This window comes from Mirounga angustirostris, unplaced genomic scaffold (genome assembly GCF_029215605.1).
Source record: "Mirounga angustirostris isolate CCGP_5_RB_7025 unplaced genomic scaffold, mMirAng1.0.hap1 SCAF_12, whole genome shotgun sequence".
Classification (NCBI taxonomy): domain Eukaryota; kingdom Metazoa; phylum Chordata; class Mammalia; order Carnivora; family Phocidae; genus Mirounga; species Mirounga angustirostris.
Genome location: NW_026991720.1, coordinates 15,004,305 through 15,029,701, shown reverse-complemented (window position 1 = coordinate 15,029,701; position 25,397 = coordinate 15,004,305). Strand labels below are relative to the sequence as shown.

At 43.6% G+C, this 25,397-nt stretch overlaps 1 protein-coding gene across 1 annotated transcript in view; it reads right to left on the bottom strand.

The window, feature by feature from the left end:
- KIAA1549 (KIAA1549 ortholog) overlaps nucleotides 1-25,397 on the bottom strand; it is a 142,800-nt gene that overhangs the window by 48,789 nt on the left and 68,614 nt on the right. The window contains exons 9-12 of the mRNA XM_064574911.1: nucleotides 17,214-17,391; nucleotides 13,812-13,996; nucleotides 5,347-5,549; nucleotides 3,606-3,721 (exon numbers count right to left, since the gene is read on the bottom strand). Coding sequence (XP_064430981.1) covers nucleotides 3,606-3,721; nucleotides 5,347-5,549; nucleotides 13,812-13,996; nucleotides 17,214-17,391 — 682 coding nt within the window. The remainder of the gene's footprint in view (nucleotides 1-3,605; nucleotides 3,722-5,346; nucleotides 5,550-13,811; nucleotides 13,997-17,213; nucleotides 17,392-25,397) is intronic.

Below are 25,397 nucleotides of genomic sequence, written 5' to 3'. Positions count from 1 at the left end.
TGCTATCTGCCTGCCTGGGTACCTGGGAGCTGCAGGCCTGTGACTGGCTCCTGTCTGTGCCCCTTCCAGCCCCCAGCCATGGTCATGGCTCGTCACTCTATAATTCACCACTGCAACCAGAGACGCACGAGAAGCCCAGAAAATCCTCAAGCTTCCAAACTGCTCGGAACCCAGCCTTTCTAATATATACATATATATATTAGGTATATATATATTTATTAAAAAATATATATTTTATAACTGGGTTATTTTTATTGTTTGCTATGTACTGCATAATTTATTTTTTTTAAAAAACAACCTGGACAACAATAACCAATGGAAAGTACAACTCAATACATAGAGATTAATCTGTGTAAATCTGCCTTAAGGTAAGTTAGAGACTTTGGATTAAAACCCATTTCTATTCAAATATTACAACACCAAAAAAAATTGTAATTATAGAAATTAGAGTATGGGATAACGTCGACAAAGCAGAATGACAGAGGGAAGGGCAATGCTCACTGTTAAAATGCTGAAGCAATGGAACACTTCTCAAGAAATACAAACTTCATTATCTATAGGTGAATACAGTCAAAGTGCATCATCCGTAAGGCCCGTGGCCCCCATTAATATCCTGTGAGGCAGGGATTCCATTTCTCTCTCCCTCTTCATCCTGTTCCAGCGCCTCCCCCACCACAGGCCCTGAGCACCCATTTGCTGAATGCAGGACTAAACGACCAGTCACCTCAGCTAAGTTCATAAAATGTTACCTCAAAGAGGCCTCTGGGGATCTGCTGCAATACAAAGAATTCTAACTTATGACCTCAAATCATTTCATAAACAAGCACTCCACAATCATCTGAAAAACCCTGATGTGACAGGTAGTCAACACAGGTGCCCTGCAATCTCTCTAAAACTATTAATTTGCTTTGCCAACTTTTTTTTAAGATATATTTATTTGAGGGCGCCTGGGTGGCTCAGTTGGTTAAGCGACTGCCTTCGGCTCAGGTCATGATCCTGGAGTCCCAGGATCGAGTCCCGCATCGGGCTCCCTGCTCGGCAGGGAGCCTGCTTCTCCCTCTGACCTTCCCCCCTCTCATGTGCTCTCTGTCTCTCTCATTCTGTCTCAGATATATAAATAAAATCTTAAAAAAAAAAAAAAGATATATTTATTTGAGAGAGAGAGTGCACAAGCAAGCAGGCGGAGGGGCAGAGGGAGAGAATACCCAGGCAGACTCCCCACTGAGCACAGAGCCCGAGATAGGGCTTGATCCCAGGACCCTGAGATCACGACCTGAGCCAAAGCCAAGAGTCGGACGCTCAGCGGACTGAGCCACCCAGGCACCCCTTCTTGCAAACTCTTTAGCACATGCCAAGGTAGATGTCAGCTTAGTTCCAACTAAGAATTCCATTCTAGAATTCAGAATTTGTGGAATTCCCCTTAATGAAGTTCCAACTCCTTAAAAATCACACCCGTGCACACCGTGTTTCGCAGTCCTTACCTATTGGGGGATTCCTGATGACAGAAGGAAGGGGGACGCGACATTATGCAAGGACACCAGAGTGGTGGCACAGTAACTGTCTGAAGGCCTCTGCCTTCACCCGAGGAAGGTACGTCACCTCCCTATCTCATCTCGCTCTTGACAGCTCTGCTAAAGGGAACCCGTGGTCATGACGTGACTTATTCTAAAACCGTGATAACCGTGGTAACTGTGAACACAGTGACATCTGAGTCAATAACCTCATAAGGGTCCATCCATGGGCGGTCATATATGCATTATGGTCTAGCTGCCTTCCAAAAACAGTCAGCTGGGAAGGGAATAAAGCACAACCTCTAACAGACCAAAACCAAAACAACGCTCTTTTCTCAGCTATATCGCCATGTGGGTCCTGGAAATGTCAGATGACTTGTGACATCCATCGAAAGCCTCGCCAAGGAGTCAGAGGGGACCCGGCGGCCATGCCACCTGCTGTGGTAAGAGGCAACACTAGGCCCAGGGCAACATGGAGGAGGGATTAGAAACTCACAATCTTTTCTATACGGTATTTAATTAAGTTCTATGCAAGCAATAAAATGCCTTCATGGAAGCTTTACAGAAATAAATAAAATCTTCCAAGTGAATTGATATTTACAGTGAGAAAATCATCTTTCTAAAACATGAAAATAATGTGCAGACTGTGGTGTCTCTCCAAATCATAATAGCAGCAGCTATGCTTCTAGAACTCACAAGAACATCTAACACACTTGCCTCCTTCCACAGGCAACTCAGTCCCACATCTCACATGCTCACTACCTGGATTTTGAATATACGATGATAGTGACTTTTGATTTTCGTTAGCCATGCAGAATATACTAAAACTGTCAGGAGTTAAATGTGGGAACTAAAAGCGAGATTTTCTCAGATAAGCAATTAACAGAAACGGAGAAACCCCAGAACCGACTGTTTGTTTTCTTTTCCCCCCCTCATATATTTCCTTCCTGGAATCAAAATTAGATTTTAGTCCTGTCTATCTGAAACAGAGCACCTGTTACCATGGTGCTAAATAACTTCTAAGATTCTGTGAAACTGGATCCAAAGAAAAAACTCTTCCCTTATTCTAAGGGGGGTTTCTTTAACATCAAAAAGGAACTGGAAGGAATTTCAGAAATGAGCTAGTTTAGTCCCACAGAAGCCCCAAAGGCTGAGGGACTCGCAAGATCACACGCATGACAGTGACAGATCAGGCCCTCTGTCTTCTAGCTAGAATCTGTTCATTTATAGGATACGATTCACTCTGTACTGCATTTCAAACAAAGAAATGTGTGATGACAAATGTTTAAGTATAAAAATTACTATTAAAAATAATATCCTGAGCATCCCACTTTTCTTTGCACTACTGAAACAGTCCTGAGATAGAAATAAAACTCCAGCAAATACAAGAGCTGTACTCGCACATTTATTTACGGAATCTGTTAAACTAAAACCAAACTACCTTGCCATCACACCAAAAAATGCCCCTAAGTCTAGTGAGACCTGTGGGCTTAGTTTGATCACAGAGGATGAGCTCCACAGTAAAGTCCTTTGAGATGGACAGGAAGTTCATTTCAGACCTGGCCTAAAAAGCCACAGACTACAGATATAAATATGCTACACCATTTCAGTCTCACTGAACTACCTGCGGGAAGAAGGATCTAGGAACAGGACCAAATAGAATGCATTTGGACCCATGATAAATAAATGACTTCCTGGCAGTGACAGCTGAGAAAAATCCAGAATTGGATCCTAAGAAGGTCACTAAATTCTGGAGGTAGTTTTTGAGACTCTGGTTTTAGTTTGGGTCCTCCTGTTCTTCGGAGAGGAAAACCATTAGGACTCTAAACTAGAATGGAACATGGCTATTAACCTCAAAACACACTTGAGTGAACCCCTAACCTCCAGCACGGTCTCCCGCCTCAACGAAGACACTAGAACGACATTAGACAGTGACAGTCGATGCTGAGAAATTCACCATACGGATGATGAGTATTCCACAGCAGATTTTTTTTTTTTTTTTTAGGGTCTAGCATTTGAAGTAGCATAAAACCTTATCCTATTGGAATCTCATCATTACTATGTTGAATGTGGAGAATGAGAAGAGTCACAGACCGCTCTGTGGGCCTCTGTGGGACTGGCCATCGTTCACTGGTCCCGGCGTCTTGTCTCCCACGTCCCTCTCACTGGACTCCTCACTTACGGTAGAGTCAGCATCCGAGGGAGAAACTCTGCAGTCACAGAACAAATGCAAGCATTAGGAAAAAGAAAGAAAGGGCCTGCGGGGGCGGGGGGGGTGGGAGGTGGGGAGAGGTCACATTAATTTAGATGTGGAAGTCAGGTTTCCAGGCAAAACAGACAGAAATGAGACAGTTCCCAAAAATCATCTTCAAGGAACACGTTGCTAGCACATGGTCCCCTCTTGAAGACAATATCATGTGGCTTCTCTGGCTCAGCAGGCTGCATTCCAAGGAATGTCAGGAAGCTAAGGGCCAGACTGGAGGATGGTCCCACAGTTGCCAGGGCCCTGGATTGGTAGTCTGGGTCTGGCATAGATTGTATCAGAAGATCTGGGGTTCAGGCCTGGTTCCCGGTCAACAGGGACTGCAGAATCCCTAGGAACCCAGGGTGGTCCTATTGTCACCCCCACAGAACCCCAGAGCTCTGGGAGAAGCCTATAATTACAACACAAAAGCAACGATCACCCCTGAGCTTTGAATCTGTCTATCAAAAGCAAGGGAGACACAGAACTAGGTTGCAGGAGGCTAATGAAAGTCCTTAACCTGTTAGCACCTCTTCTCTCAGTGCCCCTGAGTCCTACATTAATCATGCAGACCACTGAAATGTTACATCTAAATGTTTAGGATGAGACGACCAAGGGAAGAGAAAAAAAAAAAAAACTTGGCAAAATTATACTAACATATTCAACAGTCTTTAATGTGATTTGATTTATTCTTAGCCTGCAAGATGATTAAGCAAATAACATCTCTCGACATAATTCATTTTCTTTTGTAGAGATCATGGTGTAACATCCATTAAATTGTTAAAACTAGGCCAGAACCCCCTGGGGTAGAAATTGTGACAGCGTTTCAAATGTTGGTATGATCACACATTTCTTCCCTCTTCGCAGGAAATCAAGATTTGGAGTTCAAAGCTCAAAGGCAGGCTGATAATTTGAGGCTTCCATACCCTAGTGTGATTGTGCTGAGATCTAAAGGCAGCTGCATAAAACCCGATTCTGAACTTCCACGGAGCTACAGCCCTTCTCCTAGGATCAGAGGGTGAGGGGGAACTTCCAGGTGGCATGTTAACACGAAGCCCTCGGCCTGCTTCCCTTTGATAGGAGGAATGGAAAGACAGTGGGGATGGGGAGCTGGGCAGGGAGGAGGCAGTGCCGAGTCCATGGAAACATGCTAATGAGGGTGACAGCAGAGCCGGCCAGAGGGAAAGCAAGCAAAGAATAAAGGACGTGATGAAAGTCACCGCAGACGCAGCAAGGAAGGCAAAGTCAGTACAGGCTGAGTGTGTATTATGTGTCATGCACTTTTCAGACATTACTTCTGGTATCATCTCCAGAGGGCCCAGAACAATCACCCCAGAATATACCCACTCGAGCTAGGCAAGACCTAATCAAGTCTCGGGGGTGGGACCACCAAAGCATCTGGCCGCCTCTGGTGGTCCACTGGAGTGGATCGAGAGCCCTGTGGTTCGTGGACTTTGGCAAACTGTTGCCAGTCTCCCGGGCTGCACACCCAGGGGATACTCACCATCAGCTCTTCTCACACTGGAAACTGACAAAACTGAGAAGGGAAGCATGCTCTGTGATAGGGAACAATACAGAAAGCCCGATAAGAACCTTCCTCTGTGACGGAGGTTCTTGGAAGGGATCTTTGCCTTGGGGCTCGGCACATCTCCGTTTTCCGAGGGCGTGGTGTGGTCCTTCCCCGGTCCCGGTCCTGGTAGTGGTGCTGGCTCATGAATAATCAAGATGTCGTCTTTATTGTGCTGACCCAGATGCTGCTTAGCAAAATCAAAGCCCTTCACACTAGGGATCTGCAACTAAAACACACACACACACACACACACAAGCGAAGACAGTCAATCTGAAATCTGAGAATGGTAAAAAGGGATTGTGAGAGCTGGCAAGATTGCTGAGTGCTGACTTCTGACCAGAGATCATGCCTGCCATCCCATCATTCTAATTCAACAAGCATCTCTAAAACGTCGGCTGTGTGCACAGTGCCATTCACACCTAGAGTCTGCAGAAAAGACAGATACCTGCGAAAGATTAAAGAAGAGTACAGGATCAAACACCCAGACCGTAGTACAAAAGACATCACAAGACGATACCTGCCTGACCCACCATCACAGTTGCATGATCACGCGGTTCCAGAGAGAGTGGCACAAGCGAGATAGATATTCTTTATAGAGAAATGAAGACTTGAGCCAGGATTCACAGGACAGGCAGACCTTGGAAATGAAAAGGGGCAGCTACACAGAGGATGTTCTAGATCAAGTCAGACACCAGAGAACACTTGAGGGCTGGGAAGAGATCCCATCAGCTGACCTAGAAGGGTCAGAATGTGGGGAGGGACAGAAGGCTGGCCAACACCAAATGCCTGTTTCTAGAGCAGAAAACCACTAAATATTTCTGAAGAGGAAGATTTCTAAAATCCAAGCAGGCAGGACACACAGGGCTGTTGGAGGGCCAACAATACCCATGCAAAAAATGACAAAAGCCTGAGCCCTAAACCCTAACAATGGAAATGGGAAGGAATGAATCGTTCTAGAGACTGGGCTGAAGGATCTGGAAGCCAAAAATAGACACAAGAGGCAAAGGAGGGAAAGGGAAAGTAGCCAATGATGACTTGAATGACTTATAGGCAGGCATCCTGAACGGGGGAAGGGACATTCATCATGAAAGAATGGTAACCTGAGGAGATAAAAAGATAGGTTTCACTTTAGACATGCTTAGTTTGAGATGGCAGAAAAGCTCCAAAGGAGAGTAGCCCCGTGTAGCTGGACACGGAGGACAATAGCTTGGGGGAAATTTCAGGCTGGAGACAGGACTTTGAGAGAATCTATACAGAAGATGACAGGTAGGGGACCTGAGATTTTTTTTCTCAGATTTTTCAAGATGAAAACAGAGTCTGTGGATAAAATGTTGGGGAACATCTAATAGTTTGGGGCTCAAAGGAGGAAGAGGAGGCAAGCAAAAAATAGATGACTTCAAAAAAAGGAATTTGTAAAGTTCAATGTAATAGAAGGCAAGGGGATACAGAATTTCTAGAAAGGAGTGGCCAACAGAAATATTGGGGGCACAAGGAGGAAGGAGAAAGGGGTCTTCAAAAAAGCCCACCTCTCACACTGGGGGACGCAGAAGTCCTACATGAGATACACAATAGCAACACCAAACCCACAGCCCAGACCCCTGTCACCACAGAGTCCAGACCTCAGCTTCTAGCTTCCTGTGCTAACACAGGAAATGTGCTCAAGGTACAGAGAACTGGGGGCAATCAAGGTGAGGCACCATTTGTGGGGACCCTAAAAGTGTAGGGGGGGGTAATCATGCATCATTAATTTGAGTTTGCAGAGTATAGGAAACTAAACTACATTTCAATAATTGTCCCAAGGGCCTCCTTGGCAGAAGGCCACATGCACAACCAAAGCCCTTATCCGGGCTGTATTCCACCCCTAGAGAGAGTCCATCCGTCAAAGACAAAGGCCAAACCAACCTAAGGAGTTATTTTAGACAATGTGTTATGTAGAAGCAAAAGGTTGTGCCATATCTGTGTTAATTTTATGCCAAATGAGTGACAACACCAATGGTTTCCATTTGTGATCCTCGGAGGTCTTTTTAGCACGGCAAGTCTACGATCAGTGAAGACAAGGGAAGGAGTCTGCAATAATGACTTCTGCCAGCAGAGGGGGACAAAACTCACTATAAATGTAGTTTACAAAGATGTTGCTTGGAAACAAAAGGTAAAGACCTGGTGGGCTGTATTTTCTAAATTAATGATGTCATGTGACAAGAGCAGGCTACTCCACACAGTCCTTGGCTCAGGAACACTCTTTCATGAATATGAACCCAAACCTGCCCCTCTCTGGTTCCCCTGCCCCCTCCAACCACTCAGGATACGTTTATCTCCTCATCCACAAGACTGTGATTTTCAGCAGGGCTCCCTGAATCCCTGGGGGTGTACGTTTTCCTAGGGGCATGCAGCCATTTTAAGACTGTCAAAGTTCAGATGGATAAGCTCTGTGTATGCTTTATTTTCTCAGTGATTTTCCTGAGAGTGTGCCTGTAGTCTGGCCATCGGGCTGGTTCCCTTTTCCCGCCTCCCGTTATAAGGGTCCTTCTGCTTTACAGAAGAGAGGCGCCCCTCTCACCCACACGGGAGCCTTTACCCAGCCGCACCTCATGGTAGCTCCATAAAGAAGCTACCTCTAAATGAAAGGATCACAGAGATAATCAATAGTCACTGAGTCAACACCATCAACACCATTTAATAAATCTTGGTAAAACCTTTTTTAGTGTATTTCCCAGCAAGAAACTAAATGCCTCCAACGACCAAGAGACAATCACTTTTGCAAAGCAGATGATCTGCTTTACCAAAATTGAAGGAGGAGCCACAGATTGTCTCCTCCAAGCAGAGGTCTCCAAGTGAATAAGGGAAAAATACAAACAGCTCTACCTCTGTGGTGCATTCAGTGTACCCCAAGTCTAGGAGTTAACACTACTGGTCTACCCTGACAGACTCTCGGGTTCGTGCAAGAAACAAGAGTATGTATACATCAAAAATGCTTCATTATTATTGCTGTTGGATGATGAAATATCAAGCAGTTAATATAAATGCCTAAGCATTCTCAGCCATCAGATAAAAGCTATTAAGTTAGATACGAAATTTTATAATTCAGCAACAGGGTGTGACACATGGTAGACCGTCTGTAAATATTTGATGACTAAATCAATTTTAAAAAGTTAATTGAAGGGCGCCTGGGTGGCTCAGTTGGTTGAGCGACTGCCTTCGGCTCAGGTCATGATCCTAGAGTCCCGGGATCGAGTCCCGCATCGGGCTCCCTGCTCAGCGGGGAGTCTGCTTCTCCCTCTGACCCTCCTCACTCTCATGTGCTCTCTCTCTCTCTCTCTCTCATTCTCTCTCTCAAATAAATAAATAAAATCTTTAAAAAAAAAAAAAGTCAGTTGAAGTTCCAAACTTGCTGGATCTTGTGGGGAGCCATGAAAAAGGGTATATGTCATCAATAAAATATAGGTCCATAAAAGCCCTGTGGGCTTACTGTTGATTCCTACCAACATTTTCAAATATCTCCATTAGATCCTTGCACTTCTCACTGGCAGGGTGAGTCACCACCTTCCACAACAATAGAAATTTGGCAACTACTCTGTGCTTCTGCACAAAACAAAAGCTATCTTAGAACACACACAGAAGGAAGAAATTAGAGGAAACCTTGCCCACTTATGCATAGAATTAGCTTTTGTTTCATCCCTACTTTCCAGAATGTTTTTTTCTAGTTTTTCCATTTCTTTAAAAAAAAAAAAAAAAATCTAGAGTTAAGTCTGGCTGTATTGTGTCTCCAGCTTCCACATGCAGAATAAGCTTCAATCAGTATTTTATAGAAGAAGAGCCACAATTAATTAGTGCCTTCAATATTTCCATTAGGACCCTTTAAGGGTTCTGAGGAGAGACAGTCCTTTTGTTCCTTCTCTCTTTAATATGTCACAGAGGGGACAGGCCCCATTGTCCGTGCCCCACTGGAATAACGTCGCCGACAAGTCAGAGCGGGCGGGTAAAGCTGGTCAGCCAAAGAACAGGAGAGATGCCTGATGAATTTTAAAACATGTGAGCCGTAAATATAATACAACCCCAGGCAGAACAAGATGGAATGAATCTCTAGCACTCCAGTTAGACTGAACCCCTGGGAAGGAGCAGTTAAGATAACAATAGAAATCAAAGAGCAAACCCCAAAGGTGCCTGGGTAAAAATCTGCCATCTCGAAGACAGCAGCATTGTCTACCCATTTCTTATTTGGTAGATGAGATCTGTGAAAAGTCTCTGTAGTCGCCGTGCTGTTTCCATTCAGAAGGTGAAGACAAGGCAAAGTTACTGCCTGTGTCTGCTGGAGCCCTGGGGACCCCGGTCACCCTGCAGTCTTGGAGGTAGAAGAGCAGAACTCCAAGACTCTCCTGCCCCCGGGGGCCACAGCAAATCGCAGCCAAGTGACCACAGGTGAACTGAACTCTCCACATATTAGGTGCCACGGGGTCCTTGCAGAGACTCGAAGAGCAACCACAGGGGACAAGATGAATTTGGCTGAGATGGGACAAACACCCATGGAGCCTCTCTCTTCGATCAGCTGTCCACACAGCCTCCCAAAGTGGTCATTCCAGAGATAAATACGTTCAAGCTGCTGTCCCTGCTGAAAATCCTTCCATGGCTCCCCACCACCTACGGCACCATTGCCGACCCGATATGTCCTACAACTCCTCCCAGCCTGGCTCTCGTCTCCTGTCACCTCACAGTTTTTGCTGTGCCCTTCCAGACAACTTTTGCCCCATCATTCCTGACATACAGGCCATTCCCTCCACCTGGGCCCACTTCACCTGGCTTCATCTCCTCCACCTCTGAGCTTCAGCCCCAGCATCGCCTCTTTTTTTTTTTAAGATTTTATTTATTTATTTATTTATTTATTTATTTATTTATTTATTTGACAGTGAGAGAGAGAGAGAGAACACGCACAAGCAGGGGGAAGCAGCAGCAGAGGGAGAGGGAGAAGCAGGCTTCCGGCTGAGCAGGGAGCCTGATGCGGGGCTCGATCCCAGGACCCCGGGATCATGACCTGAGCTGAAAGCAGATGCCCAACAACTGAGCCACCCAGGCGCCCCCCCAGCATCGCCTCTTTCCAGAGGCAGAGGCAGCCCACCACCCAACGGGGTGGCTGCCCCTTCTCCCTGCTTCCAAGACAGCCTAGACAGACTTACGCTACCGTGTGTCAGTGTCCGGGTCCCTCGTCCTTCTCCCTTACCGAAGCCCTCGAAACAGGGACTGCATGTTATCTGGGCTTACAACCCGGCCTGGCCCTGCTTGGGCTCAGAGCAAATGCTCGGTGTTTGGTGAATGGATATGCAGTGACTAAGGCATCTCCATGTGGCTGCCCACAGTGCCCACCAGTCAGGAACCACGGTCCCACGCCAACCAACCACAGAGAGTGGACTGTCCCCATCAGAAGGAACAAGTTTTCACGGGACCAGCAGCATCTAGCCAATGCCATTCATCTCTTTACATACAACCTCAACAGGGTGAGGTGGGTCCAAGCTGCAGTTTTTCTGATACCAGTAAACAGTGATGACTTTAAAGAGACTACAGATAAAGCGAAGATACGGGTTAGATTTGTTTTTTAATGACTGGAAATAAAAAAGGGCCCTCTCTCAAAATGTGACAGAATGGCCTCTCCCTCTTATCGTATGTCAAAACTAATCCACTCCCAGACAATCTGAAGAGGTTTCCTGCTCGTTACAAGGGGTAGGGGGTGTGGGTTTTTTTGGTGGGCACATGTATTGTTTCCAGATGTTTGTAGCTCCGGGATTACGGAGCTCAAGGATCTGGGAGAGTAGCAGCAAGGCAGCATCAGGGGGCAGGGTGAGCAGAACAGAAAGAGAGACAACAGAGAGTCGCACAAGAAGGAAAAAGAACTTTCGCAGTCCCAGGGAAACTAGCATCTTTTCAAATTGTCCCAAGGGATGGGCTAGATAGAGGCCCTTCACCACTGCCAGGTAAATCTTAGAAGAAACACTTGTGAAGTAGAGATATTTGTTTCTAAACTAAACAGAGATCATCCTTTTCCTATTATAAATGCATGACAAGATCTATACGGTAGGTTCCTGTGCCGGCAAACCAAAGACCACCCTTCTGAAATGTCGCAGAGATCAGGCCCCCCTACCCGGGTCAGAAGACGCTGACTCCCTCAGGGACTCCTCCACACAGAAGACCTTCCAACAAACATGTTGTAAAGACATACGCACAAATCCTCCAGCACATGCAAAGCAAGAGCAACCCTAAGGGCTGGAAGTTCTATTTGAAACTCTGTCCATCTGATTTACAGCAACATCTGGGGCACGAAGATATTTCAGAAGTAAAAGTGGGAGAAGGAGAAAACCTGGGGAGTATCCTGTTTTGAACTCAAGGGATGCTGTCCTCTGACAGGTGAATGAAGTAACAGATGACAGATGGGCTTCCACAGGGAGTGTTTATGTTAGGGAACCTGGAACATGAAAGACCTGAATACATAACCATCTACACTGGGTAAATCTCTCTGCAACAATACTCTTTCACCAGAACAAAAACATTTCCAAACTTATTGTTGACCTCATTACAATGAAATTCACACTATGAATGATTTAGTACCTCCAGCACTTCTTCCAGGGTTTTCCATGGCATTATCTAGTCTAACAACAAAACCATCTCAGCACACTCTGTAAATAATAAATGAAGATAGGTAATAAATATAATGTTAATGTCTAAAATACTTCCAATACCCTTGATAACCATCAGCTTGCAATTTAGTCATGATTTTGCATTTTTAGTTAATTCATAAGAAAAAGAATACTCTTCATTTACTTTTACAAAAGTACAATAAGTGAAGAATACCTACTTTTTCATTCAGCAGGTGTAGGTTTGTAATGGGCAGAAATTTTTAAACCCAGACAGAATAAATTTAAAAGGTTAACAGGCAGCCCTTTACTTCTTGTTCTTCTGCCTCTTCCTTGCTTTTTCTTATCAAAGTTCTAGAGTCAAGTGAGTCCTCTAAATGTGTGAGACCCACAGAGGGTGCACATTCACACACAGTCGACAGATTACCACTTTCCATCCCCTTGGTAACGGCTCATTGCCTGGGGTGCTAGATATGTGCAGCTACTGTGTTCTTCTTCAGTGCTTGGCATGTTTCTGCTCACACCAGATCAACCAAAACTCGATACTTACCAAGAGTCAATGTCTCTGCTCTGAAACTGGTATGTGACAATTAAGTATTGCAGAAATCATTGAAACATAAAAGTGAGAATTGCTATTACTATAAAAACTAAATGGGGGGGTGCCTGGGTGGCTCAGCCGGTTAAGCGTCTGCCTTCAGCTCAGGTCATGATCCCAGGGTCCTGGGATCGAGCCCCGCATCAGGCTCCCTGCTCAGCGGGAAGCCTGCTTCTCCCTCTCCCACTCCCCCTGCTTGTATTCCCTCTCTTGCGGTCTCTCTCTCTCTCTCAAATAAATGAAATCTTTAAAAACTAAAGACCACCCTTCTGAAAAAGATGTTTAAAAACACAATGCTGTGAAGTTAGGTGTAGGTGAATTAGCTCTGAAAGATTACAGAGTTGGGGAGGGTATCAAAAAAAAAATTAAAAAAAAAACCCTAGAGCACTTTACACTCAGGTTGCTTGCTCTTCTCTAAAGAAACCCAAACTGGAAACTGCAGCTGATGCATTATAGGTGGTGTTTCTTTTTTAATTTTTTTAATTTTAATTTTTATTTTTGAGAGGGAGAGAGAGAATCACAAGCAGGCTCCATAGAGAGCCCGATGTGGGACGCAGTCTCACGGCCCTGAGATCATGACCTGAGCCTAAATCAAGTCGGACGCTTAACTGACTTAAACTAAAACCCAGGTGCCCCTAGGTGTATTGTTTCTTACAAGAAAAACCAAACAGAATCCTCTTGGTAAACCAACAGTCCAAAAAATAAAATATAAAAGAAAAAAGACTCAGGGTACATCAAAAGATTGGCGAATACAGACCCACTCATATCTTTAAATTAAAATGTTTAAGGCATATAAGTATCATTTTTTTAATGATTAAATGGTCTTGATCAAGGTGGACAGTGGGTTTCCCATATGGTGGATGGAAACTAAAGGAGCCGTCCAGTGGAACTGTGTATGAAAGAAATAGACACACAGATCTGAGAAAACCTCCCTTGGCTCTCGTTCTTTGAAAATATCCAGGGTTAAAATAGATCAGAATTCATACAAAAATGGATGTGATCTTTGAACTAATCATTTCACAAATAAAATCACAGTAGAACTCAGAGCTCATAACACTGCTAAGCCCTGATACAGCTTCATCTTCTTGGCGTATAATTAACACTACAGAAGAATCATGGTTCCAGTAGCAAACGTGAGGCAAAGAGATACCACCATTAAAGCCAAAAAAATGTCCCTATCAGCTTTCTGACCCAGCTTTCAGTATCAAGAGCCTGAACTCAGCCTACCCCAGCCCATATGACTGCCCGTGTGAAGGCTGGGGGGTCACACCCTCACCTTCTGACGCTGCTGGATGTTGGCCACCGTGTCGGGTTGGAAGTCCAACTTGTCTGTGCGGCAGAGTTTCCAGTAGAGGATGATGACAATCACCATCACCACCAGCACTGGAATGACCACACCGACAATGACCCAGAGGTTGCTACTCTGGGACTCAGGGGACGGCCTCTTCACTCTGTCCAAGGCTGCAGACAAAGAAGACAGGTCGTTCACTAATTCCTCTGCACTCACTTACTTGACAGCCCTTCTGTGCAGGGAACATGGCTTCTTCGATGAGAAACCTGGAAAGTCCTTGTCATTTCAGGTCAAGTCAAGCGGTTAGACTCTGTAATCTCCTGATGATCAGAAACATGATGCAGTGAACAAGCACAACATAGAATACTACATCCTCAATGCCCGAGGGACCATGGTGACATACTGACATGTCTAAAGGGAACATGGCTCATCCAATGGCAGAGCTATGTTAATTCCAGGTCTCCTGACTTCCCATGTATTCTACTAGCTCCACCCTAATCTCACTGCAGAAACGCTTCCATACTAAAAATCAGAAATCCCAATAAATAGTCTACAAACACTGTCTTAATTTCTTCACCTGTGTCTCTCTCTAAACTCCTGAAACAAGATTTAAGGCACCAGATGTCAATTTTAAAATTACATGACATCCAACTTACTTACTCGGAATCTGCCATTCCCCACCCTCCTGACCACCCAGACCACTGCTGCAGCCTCCCATCTTCTGTGACCTGGGATGAATATACTTCAAGCACTCTGCCTTCCTTTCCTTCACCAGCTCCTTTCCCTAACCTTGCCTCCTGGTCCTGGGCCCTCATCCTCTTCATTCTGTACTCATCCTCTCAAGGGACTCAGCTCCTCTTAAAGCTCAGATTCCAATTACCAAATGCCCCAGACCAAAATGTCCCCCTCCCCTCTGCCCAACCTTCTCATCTGTTACCATCACTTCATAAAAACCGCTTAGAAGGCGAGTTTCCTCCTTGTCTAAGTTCTTTTGCTCTGGGTGCCTTTGCCTAGCAAACGGTACCTTACTATTTTTTTTTTTTAAGATTTTATTTAATATTTGAGAGAGACAGTGAGAGAGGGAACACAAGCATGGGGAGCGGGAGAGGAAGAAGCAGGCTTCCCGCTGAGCAGGGAGCCCGATGTGGGACTCAATCCCAGGACCCTGGGATCATGACCTGAGCCGAAGGCAGAAGACGCTCAACGACCGAGCCACCCAGGCGCCCCGGTACCTTACTATTTTAAAAAGCATTTTGTTACATAAATATGTCATCTTGATATACTGTACTACTTTACTCATTAATATGGTCATGACTCTAAGTCTTGTCTTTTCAAATACAGTTCAGTCTCCACGGGCAGAGGCTAAGTTTTATGCTCTTTTCATATTCCATAATGGTTAGCACATGCTATGGGATCAAAATGTTCCTGCTCAAAGATGTAACAACAAAGAAGATTCTTGGTGCTAGTTTAAGTGTGGGTTCAGGCCTCTGAGAGTGACAAGGGAGGGGAGCAAGCACTCTAAAGCATGAGCATTATGAAGGAAGCACAAATTACAGAGCAGAGACTATGTAGGAAATGGAAAAAGGGACAAAGTATTAATCTCTAAATTTGGCCTCAATACGTCTATATACGTAGCTCATTTTGCATAACAACTGACAATACAGGAGTGACAGAATCAAACCGAGGAGCTGGGACAACTGGATGCTCTTCTTAGTTCTAATCTAGAACACCCTGGGAGAGGCACAGATGCATCAAACGAGGCCCGGCTGCCAGGGTCTACAGCTGCCTGGGGGCTGAGCCTGATGTTGGCTGAGGCTTCCAATCCCACGATCCTTATCCCGTGGTCTTTAGCGGGAAGCTGAGGAAACAGGTGCAAAGAACAGAGGAAGGAGCTTGAAAGGCGCCCATACTCCATAGCAACTAATCTTCTTTCAAAGGTGAAGTGCTTAGCTGGAGTGGGGCACCTCGCCTACAATCAGAAATGCCCTCGATGAAGATATATAAGTGCTTTGTTATTTTTTTTCCTCACTGCTTTGAAACAGAACATACTAATATGCAATCATATCTCAAATACACAAACCACCAACGGATTATTTGCTTAAACTCTCCCCATCATCATCTGTGAATTAGACAGTGTGCCCATGAGCCCTGGTCCTGCTTAGTTTCCAGGGACAAGTACAGATGTCACAAAGAATCTTCTGTTACCGAGGATAACTGTGAAGCTGTCATTCTGTAAAGGTGCCTTTGCAGGCTATGTGTTCTCTATAAAGAACTTTTCAATATTCCCCGATGCCCCATTCCTTCCAAACACTTACTTATCCATTTACTGTTGGGAGCAAATATCACCAAGCTCCTACAAGGACTGCTCTCTGGCTCATAAGCAAAAGCATCCACATTAAAATAGCAGTCTGATTCATAAAGGAACATTTAGAGGAAAACACTCTTCTGTGCCTCTCCTTTTTCTTAATTTTAAATACCCCAAATCTGGGAGTTGAAAAATCAGGCACTGGGAGCAACCGCTGCCGAGGGCCGGAGCCAAGTATCTTCCAACAATAATACAGAAATATCAAAATACCTCTTTCTAAATTGTGAAGCACTGCAAGGATGGGGAGGAAGAGAAACAGCACTGAAAAGGGTAAGGATCAAGGACTTCTTTGTGTTAAAAAACTCAGCAGGAAGCCAATAAATGCAGAGGGCACCTCCCAGCTTCCTGTGTGACTAACTGTCCCCACTAACGTTCAAAATATGACAGGCAAGGTTTTGGAATAAATACCGAGAAAACAAGTTATTTTACCTAAGACAAAATTTTTAAAACAAGAAATAGTACAGGAGTAGGGGAAAAAATATTACAGTTAACTTAAGCTACTGGGACCCTTAACACTGGGGATACAAAATGCTGGGTAGGAAAACAGTAGTGCGGACTACAACTACAAGCAGCTGAAATAAAGGACTTGGCAAGTGAATTTTAACAACTGACATTTTGGGGTGCTTGGGTGACTGAGTTGATTAAGCGTCTGCCTTTGGCTCAGGTCATGATCTCAGGGTCCTGGGATGGAGTCCTGCGTTGGGCTTCCTGCTCGACGGGGAGCCTGCTTCTCCCTCTGCCTCTGCCCCTCCCCCCCTGCTCCTGCTCTCTCGCTTGCTCTCTCTCAAATAAACAAATGAATAAAATCTTTTAAAAAACAAACAAAAAACAACTGATGTTTTATACAAGTGCCACGGATTAAATAATAAGGATTTAAGACATAAATCTACTCTGTGCACATAGGAATGCTTTAAATTCGGATTTCATTGTCCAAAAAAGGGAAAAAAAAACAAAACAAAAAACTGGCTTTTGACCCCAGCACAGCACAGACAGTACTTAGGGTCTACGCCTCACACACTTACGTTGGGCAACAGCGCCTTGAATTCGGTAACCCAAGATAATGGCTGCTCTCTGGATATCTATCTTGTTAATCAGATCTGAAGACTTGACTGCACTGAGTCTTTCTCCATCTTGATCCTCCACAAAGTAGATGAGCTGCACGGGATTGTCATCTCCCTCCAGCCTTGACACGTTTACCATCTGAAAGATAACAGAAACCATTAGCATTTTTGAAGCTCCTGTTTCTAAATGCCCTTGCTCAAGGCACTCTAGCTTGACTGTGTTATTCGGGATTCATTCCCATCCTCATAATGAGCTCCGGATACCATTCTGGATGCCAGAATCCCCACGATGCTCTCAATGGTAAGAGGGACAATGAACGTTACTCTGCACAGAATAACAAATGTGCCTCATCTTGCTCCAAGTCTTCCCTGAGACAAATGGGCAAGTAGGATACAGAGAACACATGGTGGCCAAGTCCAGGCAGTCTAGAATTGCAACCAACCAGCTCCGACACATCATGGGAGAATGCTGCTGTCCTCCCAACATGAATCGTTAATGTTAGGTACATCCCTGGTCCTCGGAAACGACTGTAGGTTCTATCCAATCTCGTCTTGAATCTTATCAGCATTTCCTCTTTTTTTAGGGCACTACCGCCATCTTGGTTCAGTGGGGGGCTAGCCCAAGTACTGCAGGGTATTTAGCAGCATCACCATCCTCCACTCACTAGATGCCAGGACCAACAGCCATATCCTCCCTCAGCAGTTGTGACAACCAAAAATGTCACCAGGTATTGCCAAATGTACCCGGGTGGGGGAGGGAGGACACAAAACCAACACCACTTGAGAATCACTGCTCTCAGGGTGATAAATCTCATAAATTCTTTAATACCCCACTGTCAACAATAGATAGATCACATAGACAGAGAATCAGTAAGGAAACAGCAGATTTGAGCAATACTACGGACTACAGGAACCTAAGAGACATTTACAGAACATTCCATCCACTATCAATAGAATACACATTCTTCTCAAGCACATGTGGAACATTTTCTAGGATACACCATATGTTGGGCCACAAAACAGTCTCAACAAATTCAAGAAGACAGACATTATATCAAGTATCTCTTCTGACCACAATGGTATGAAACTACAATCAATAATAGGAGAAAAGCTGGAAATTTCACAAATACATGGAAATTTTTTTTTTTTAAGATTTTTTTTTTATTTATTTATTTGAGAGAGAGAGAATGAGAGACAGAGAGCATGAGAGGGAGGAGGGTCAGAGGGAGAAGCAGACTCCCTGCCGAGCAGGGAGCCCGATGCGGGACTTGATCCCGGGACTCCAGGATCATGACCTGAGCCGAAGGCAGTCGCTTAACCAACTGAGCCACCCAGGCGCCCCAAATACATGGAAATTAAACAGCACACTCCTGCAAACACCAATAGACCAAAGAAAAAATCAAAAGGGAAATTAAAAAAATATCAAGACAAATAAAAACAGAAAATAAATGCAATACATCAAGAAAAACGAAAGATCTCGGGGTGCCTGGGTGGCTCAGTCGTTAAGCGTCTGCCTTTGGCTCAGGTCATGATCCCAGAGTCCTGGGATCGAGCCCCGCATCGGGCTCCCTGCTCAGCGGAAAGCCTGCTTCTCCCTCTCCCACTCCCCCTACTGTGTTCCCTCTCTCACTATCTCTCTCTCTCTCTCTCTCTCTGTGTGTTAAATAAATAAATAAAATCTTTAAAAAAAAAAAAGAAAGATCTCAAATAAAAAACTTGGGCACCTGAGTGACTCAGTTAAGCATCCAAATCTTGATTTCGGTTCAGGTCATGATCTCAGGGTTATGGGATCAAGCCCCGCATCAGGCTCCACACTCAGTAGTGAGTCTGCTTGAGATTCTCTCTCTCCCTCTCCCTCTGCCCCTCCCTCCTCTAGTGTGCTCGCGTGCTCTCTCTCTCTGAAATAAATAAATCTTCTTTAAAAAACTAACTTTACAACCCAAGGAACTAGGGGAAAAAAGAAAAACCTAAGCTCAAAGTTAGCAGAAGGGAGAAAATAACAAAGATTAGAGCAGAAATAAATAAAATAGAGAATAGGAAAAATTAACAAAACTAAGAGTTGGTTCTTTGAAAAGATAAACAAAACTGACAAATCTTTAGCTAGACTAACAAAGAAAAAAGAGGACTCAAATGAAAGTTATAAATGAAAGAGACACTACAACAGATAATAGAAATACAAAGGATCATAAAAGATTACTCTGAATAATTATACACCAGCAAATTGGATAACCTAGAAGCAATGGATAAATTCCTAAAAACACACCTACTGAGACTGAATCATGAAGAAATAGAAAATGTGAACAGACCAATAAGAATTAAGAAGACTGAATCAGTAATCAAAAACTTCCCAACAACAAAAGCCCAGGACCAGATGGTTTCACTCATGAGTTCTACCAAACATTCAAAGAATTAATACTAATCCTTCTCAAAAATTTCCAAAACAGTAAAGAGAAGGGAACATTCCCAAACTCATTTTATGAGACCAACATAACCATGATACCAAAGTCCACTAAGGACACTACAAAAAAAAAAAAAAAAAAGAATACTACAGGCCAATATCTCTGATGAATTAGATGCAAATATTCCCAACAAAATACTAGCAAACCAAATGCCACAGTACATTAAAAAGATCATGGTACGTGATGTACATGTATGCAACATGGGGCTCCTGGGTGGCTCGGTCGGTTAAGCATCTGCTTTCAGCTCAGGTCATGATCCCAGGGTCCTGGGATCGAGCCCCACGTCAGCCTCCCTGCTCAGCAGTGAGTCTATTTCTCCCTCTCCCTCTGCCCCTCTGCCTGCTTGTGCTCTCTCTTTCTCGCTCGCTCTCAAACACATAAATAAAATCTTTTAAAAAAAAGTCCAGGGACGCCTGGGTGGCTCAGTCGGTTAAGCGGCTGCCTTCGGCCAGGTCATGATCCCAGGGTCCTGGGATCGAGTCCCACATCGGGCTCCTTGCTCAGCAGGGAACCTGCTTCTCCCTCTCTCTCCCTCTGCTTGTGCTCTCGCTGTCAAATAAATAAAATCTTAAAAAAAAAAAAAAAAGTCCATACTATCCAAAGCCACCTATAGATACCATCTATAGCCCTCTGTAGCCATCAAAATTCCAATGGCATTTTAAATATAGAAAAAACAATCCTAATATTCATATGGAACCACAAAAGACCCTGGTAACGAAGGAGCCAAGAATACTCAATGGGGAAAAGATAGTCTCTTCAATAAATGGTGTTGGGAAAACTGTATATTCACAACCAAAAGAATGAAACTGGGTCCCTACCTTATATCACTCACAAAAAATAATTCCAATGGAAAGATTTAAATGTAAGACCTGAAACCATAAAACTTCTACAAGAAAACATAAGGGAAAGGCTCCTTGACATTGGTCTTGGCAATGATTTTCTGGATATAACACTCAAAGCACAAGCAACAAAGCAAAAATAAACAAGTGGACTATATCAAACTTAAAAGCTTCTGCGCAGCAAAAGACAGACGCAACAAAATGAAAAGGCAACCTATGGAATGGGAGAAAATAGGCACAAATCATATATCTGATAAGGGGTTAATATCCAAAATATATAAGGAACTCATATAGCTCAATAGCAAAACAAAAAACAAAAAAACAAAACCCAAACTCTCTGATTTAAAAATGAGCATGAGATCTGAATAGACATTCTTCCCAAAAAGATACACAAATGGCCAACAGGTGTATGAAAAGGTCAACATCACTAATCATCAGAGAAACATAAATCAAAGCCACAATGAGGTATCACCTCACACCTGTTAGAATTGCCAGCATCAAAAGACAAGAGATAGGTGGGGGTAAGAAGATGGAGAGGGCGCCTGGGTGGCTCAGTTGGTTAAGCGACTGCCTTCGGCTCAGGTCATGATCCTGGAGTCCCGGGATCGAGTCCCGCATCGGGCTCCCTGCTCGGCAGGGAGTCTGCTTCTCCTTCTGACCCTCCCCCCTCTCATGTGCTCTCTCTCTCAAATAAATAAAATCTTTAAAATAAAAAAAAAAGAAGATGGAGAAAAAGGGGACCCTTGTGCATGGTTGGTGGGAATGTAAATTGGTGCAGGCATTGTGGAAAACGGTATGGACATTCCTCAAAAAATTCAAAATGGAACTACCATGTGATCCAGGAATCCCATTTCTAGGTATATACCCAAAGGAAATGAAATCCACTATCTTGCAAAGATATCTGCCTACCACCACCCCCCCCCATTCACTGCAGCACTATTTACAGTGGCCAAGACATGGAAGCAACCTAAGTGTCCATCTATAGACGAATGGATAAAGAAGAAGATGTGACGTGATACAGACACACACGCGTGCATGCACACACACACACACACGCACACACACGCACACACACACACATTCTAAAAAAGCCAAACTCATAAAAATAGAGTAGCTGGTAGTTGCCAGGGACAGGAGGTGGGAGAAATGGGTGATGGCGGTCAAAGGGTATGAACTTCCAGCTGTAAGATGAATAAGTTCCAGGGGTCTAATGTACAACATAGTGACCGTAGTTAACAATACCGTGTTATATACTTGAGAGGTGCTGAGTGTAGATCTTAAAAATTCTCACCACATCCAAAAAAAAAAAAAGAGTAATGGATGTGTTAACTAATGTTATTGTGGTGATCACTTTGCAACATATACACATGTCAAATCATCACACTGTACACGTTAAACCTATATGGTGTCGTGTCAATTGTCTTTCAATCAAGCTAGAAAGTTGTGCATAAATTCACAATCACCTAGGTCAAATAGTACTTTGATTTGTCCCAGAATCGATCTCCCTCTGGCGTTCTAGGTAGCCCTTTCACATTAGAACTTCAGAATCTGGTATACTTGCTGCATCACATTCTTACATAAATACATGTTTCTATTTTGTTGCTGCTTCTCTAATAATATGCAACAGTTTTACTGCCCTTTGAGACTCCAGCAAAATGCAGGACTGATGTTTTGGGGCAATATCAACAATGAGTCCAAGCCCTCTGTTTTGTACAAGCAATTTGAATTTTTGGTCTCTACATTTGCCATTGGCAAAATGCAGCTGCTAATTTTCTAGCCACGTGTACAGAATTGTAACCCTGCCCTGCGTTCCGGACACAGCTGAGGGACCCCTCCTTCACCACTGGAAACTTCTGGCAAATCAACAATTTCATGATTTCACTGTGAATGCCTTCTTCAAGATTATTTATAAAGATCCTTACAAATAGGTCCAAACTCTCATCCCTGGAGAATCTGTTCTTTAAACCTCCCCATCCTGACAAGGGCTCATCTATCCTGCCCTTTGTTTGCTATTTCTAGGCTAATTCCCTGACCACTTCTATTCCCTAACCACCTACTCTCTCCCCAAACTGGGCTGTAATGATTAATTTTTTATTAGCCCTTAGAATGGAATACTATCAAAGGACTATGTAAATATTTATTACACTGAAAAGTTCTGATACATTTTAGAAATGGTTTTGCCTTGCAGAAACCAGGTTCCCATATATTTGGGTATATAATTAAAGATAATACAAACTTGTCCAATCTGAAAGCAACAGTCAGTAAAACCTAATTCTAGCATCCTTTCTAGATAACTTCTTATCAGATTCATAGCTGGAATCCATACAACCACAGTAGGACGGAGTCATCATTTTGGGCAACATTTTCAATTTCATTTTTAAAATTATTTTCTGATTAAAATCCCATGTTCACTGTACAAATTACATGCTCATTGGAGAAATTTTGAAAACACACAAAATATATAAAAAATAAAATGAAAATCACCTGAAGTTCAATCAACAAAAGAAAATTATTATAAACATTTTGGCATATTTAATTTTTTTTCATAAGTTTCATATTAATATTTGGATGACAGTGCATGCATTCTTTGGTAACCTCTGTTCACTATATCACTCACTCACTCACTCACTCATTTGTTTGTTTGTTTATTGAGAGAGAGAGTGTGAGTGGGGGAGAGGGGCAGGGAAGAGAAGGGCAGAGGGAGAGGGAGAGAGAGAATCTTAAGCAGGCTCCATACCCAGCGCAGAGCCTAATCTCACGACCCTGAGATCATGACCTGAGCTAAAATCAAGAGTTGGATGCTTAACTGACTAAGCCACCCAGGTACTCCTCAATAATTTTTTTTATTATTATGTTAATCAACATACATTACATCATTAGTTTTTGACATAGTGTTCCATGATTCATTGTTCGCGTATAACACCCAGTCCTCAATTTTTTTAAATTTTTTATTGCTACGTTAATCACCATACATTACATCATTAGTTTTTGATGTAGTGTTCCATGATTCATTGTTTGCGTGTAACACCCAGTCCTCAATTTTTTTAAATTTTTTATTGCTATGTTAATCACCATATATTACATCATTACTTTTTTTTTTTTTTAAGATTTTATTTATTTATTTGAGAGAGAGAATGAGAGACAGAGAGCACGAGAGGGAAGAGGGTCAGAGGGAGAAGCAGAGCCCCCCGCTGAGCAGGGAGCATGACGTGGGACTCGATCCTAGGACTCCAGGATCATGACCTGAGCCGAAGGCAGTTGCTTAACCAACTGAGCCACCCAGGCGCCCTACATCATTACTTTTTGATGTACTGTTCCATGATTCATTGTTTGTGCATAACACCCAGTGCTCCATGCAGAACGTGCCCTCTTTAATACCCATCACCAGGCTAACCAATCCTCCCACCCTCCTCCCCTCTAGAACCTTCAGTTTGTTTTTCAGAGTCCATTGTCTCTCATGGTTCTTCTCCCCCTCCGATTTCCCCCCTTTCATTCTTCCCTTCCTGCTATCTTCTTCTTTTTTTTTTTTTTCTTAACATATATTGCATTATTTGTTTCAGAGGTACAGATCTGTGATTCAACAGTCTTGCACAATTCACAGCACTCACCCTAGCACATACCCTCCCCAGTGTCTATCACCCAGCCACCCCATCCCTCCCACTCACCCCCCACTCCAGCAAATTTTTTTAAAATGACAATGGCTACATAACATTCCAACATATAAAGATTCACTATAATGTATTTACTCATTCTCCAACTGCTGGACATTAGGTTGCTGTAATGCTTTCACTTTTACAGATTATATTTTGATGAAGAGTCCTGCACTGTTGTCTACACTGTCTACTACTTGTCTACATCTCCACACTGGGTCACTCTAAGGGGGAAGAGATGTGGGGTGCAGTCCCTATGCAATCCATCAGATGGCACCGCTGGCTGGGGTGGTTTCATTCACGCCCACAGACCTCACATTCCTACCTGAGGGAGTTTGCACAATTAATGTAGCATAAATTAACCTCCACCAAGACCTTGAGCTCCACGAAGCCAGGGCTGCTAAATAAGGCGAGGCTTTTACAAGTCATTTTAATTTCTTCCTTCTTTCATGCTTATTTAATGTTACTCTCAATTTTTTATTAGTTTTTTAAAAATTTCTCTATAGTCAACTGCAGCTGGCAAAGGAACTACTCTGGGAGAAGCAATCAAGAGCAATGCTTATGGGGAAAACTCGGTAAGAGGGTCACAGGACAATGCCACCAGCTCAAGGCAAACTCGCGCCGCCCCCACCCACGTCAGCTGTGCATCTTTCTCGCTGATGCCCCCAAACCACCCACCTCTCTGCCCCTGCACTTCCTTTCACCCCACTTTCCTGTCTCTGTGATGCCATAGCTCTAAATATCCCGTTTTCCTAGCTCTAGAAGTCAGCAGTCAATAAAGAAAAAAATCCAAAATAACAGAATTCACATTGAGATGGGAATAAATTACAGCCTGAACCTCCAACTCTCTGCGAGCATGTGCATTTTTAATGGATCACTTTCGGATTCAAACGAATCTGTTGTTTGTAACCTTCCTGCTAGTTTACAAAATGGACTGTAGGGTGACAGATGGTAACTAGGCTTCTTGCAGTGGTCACTTTGAGGTGTATGCAAATATCAAATCATTACCTGAAACTAATATAATATATATCAATTTTACCTCAATTAAAACAACAACAACAACAAAAGTGGAGACAATCGGGTAACATGACTGGGTTGTCAGGAGGCAGGGAGGATGAAGTGCTAGAAGGGAGGGCACAAAATTCTCCTCTCTCCGATCCCTTACGGTCTATTCCACTAGATGATTTATAACTATGA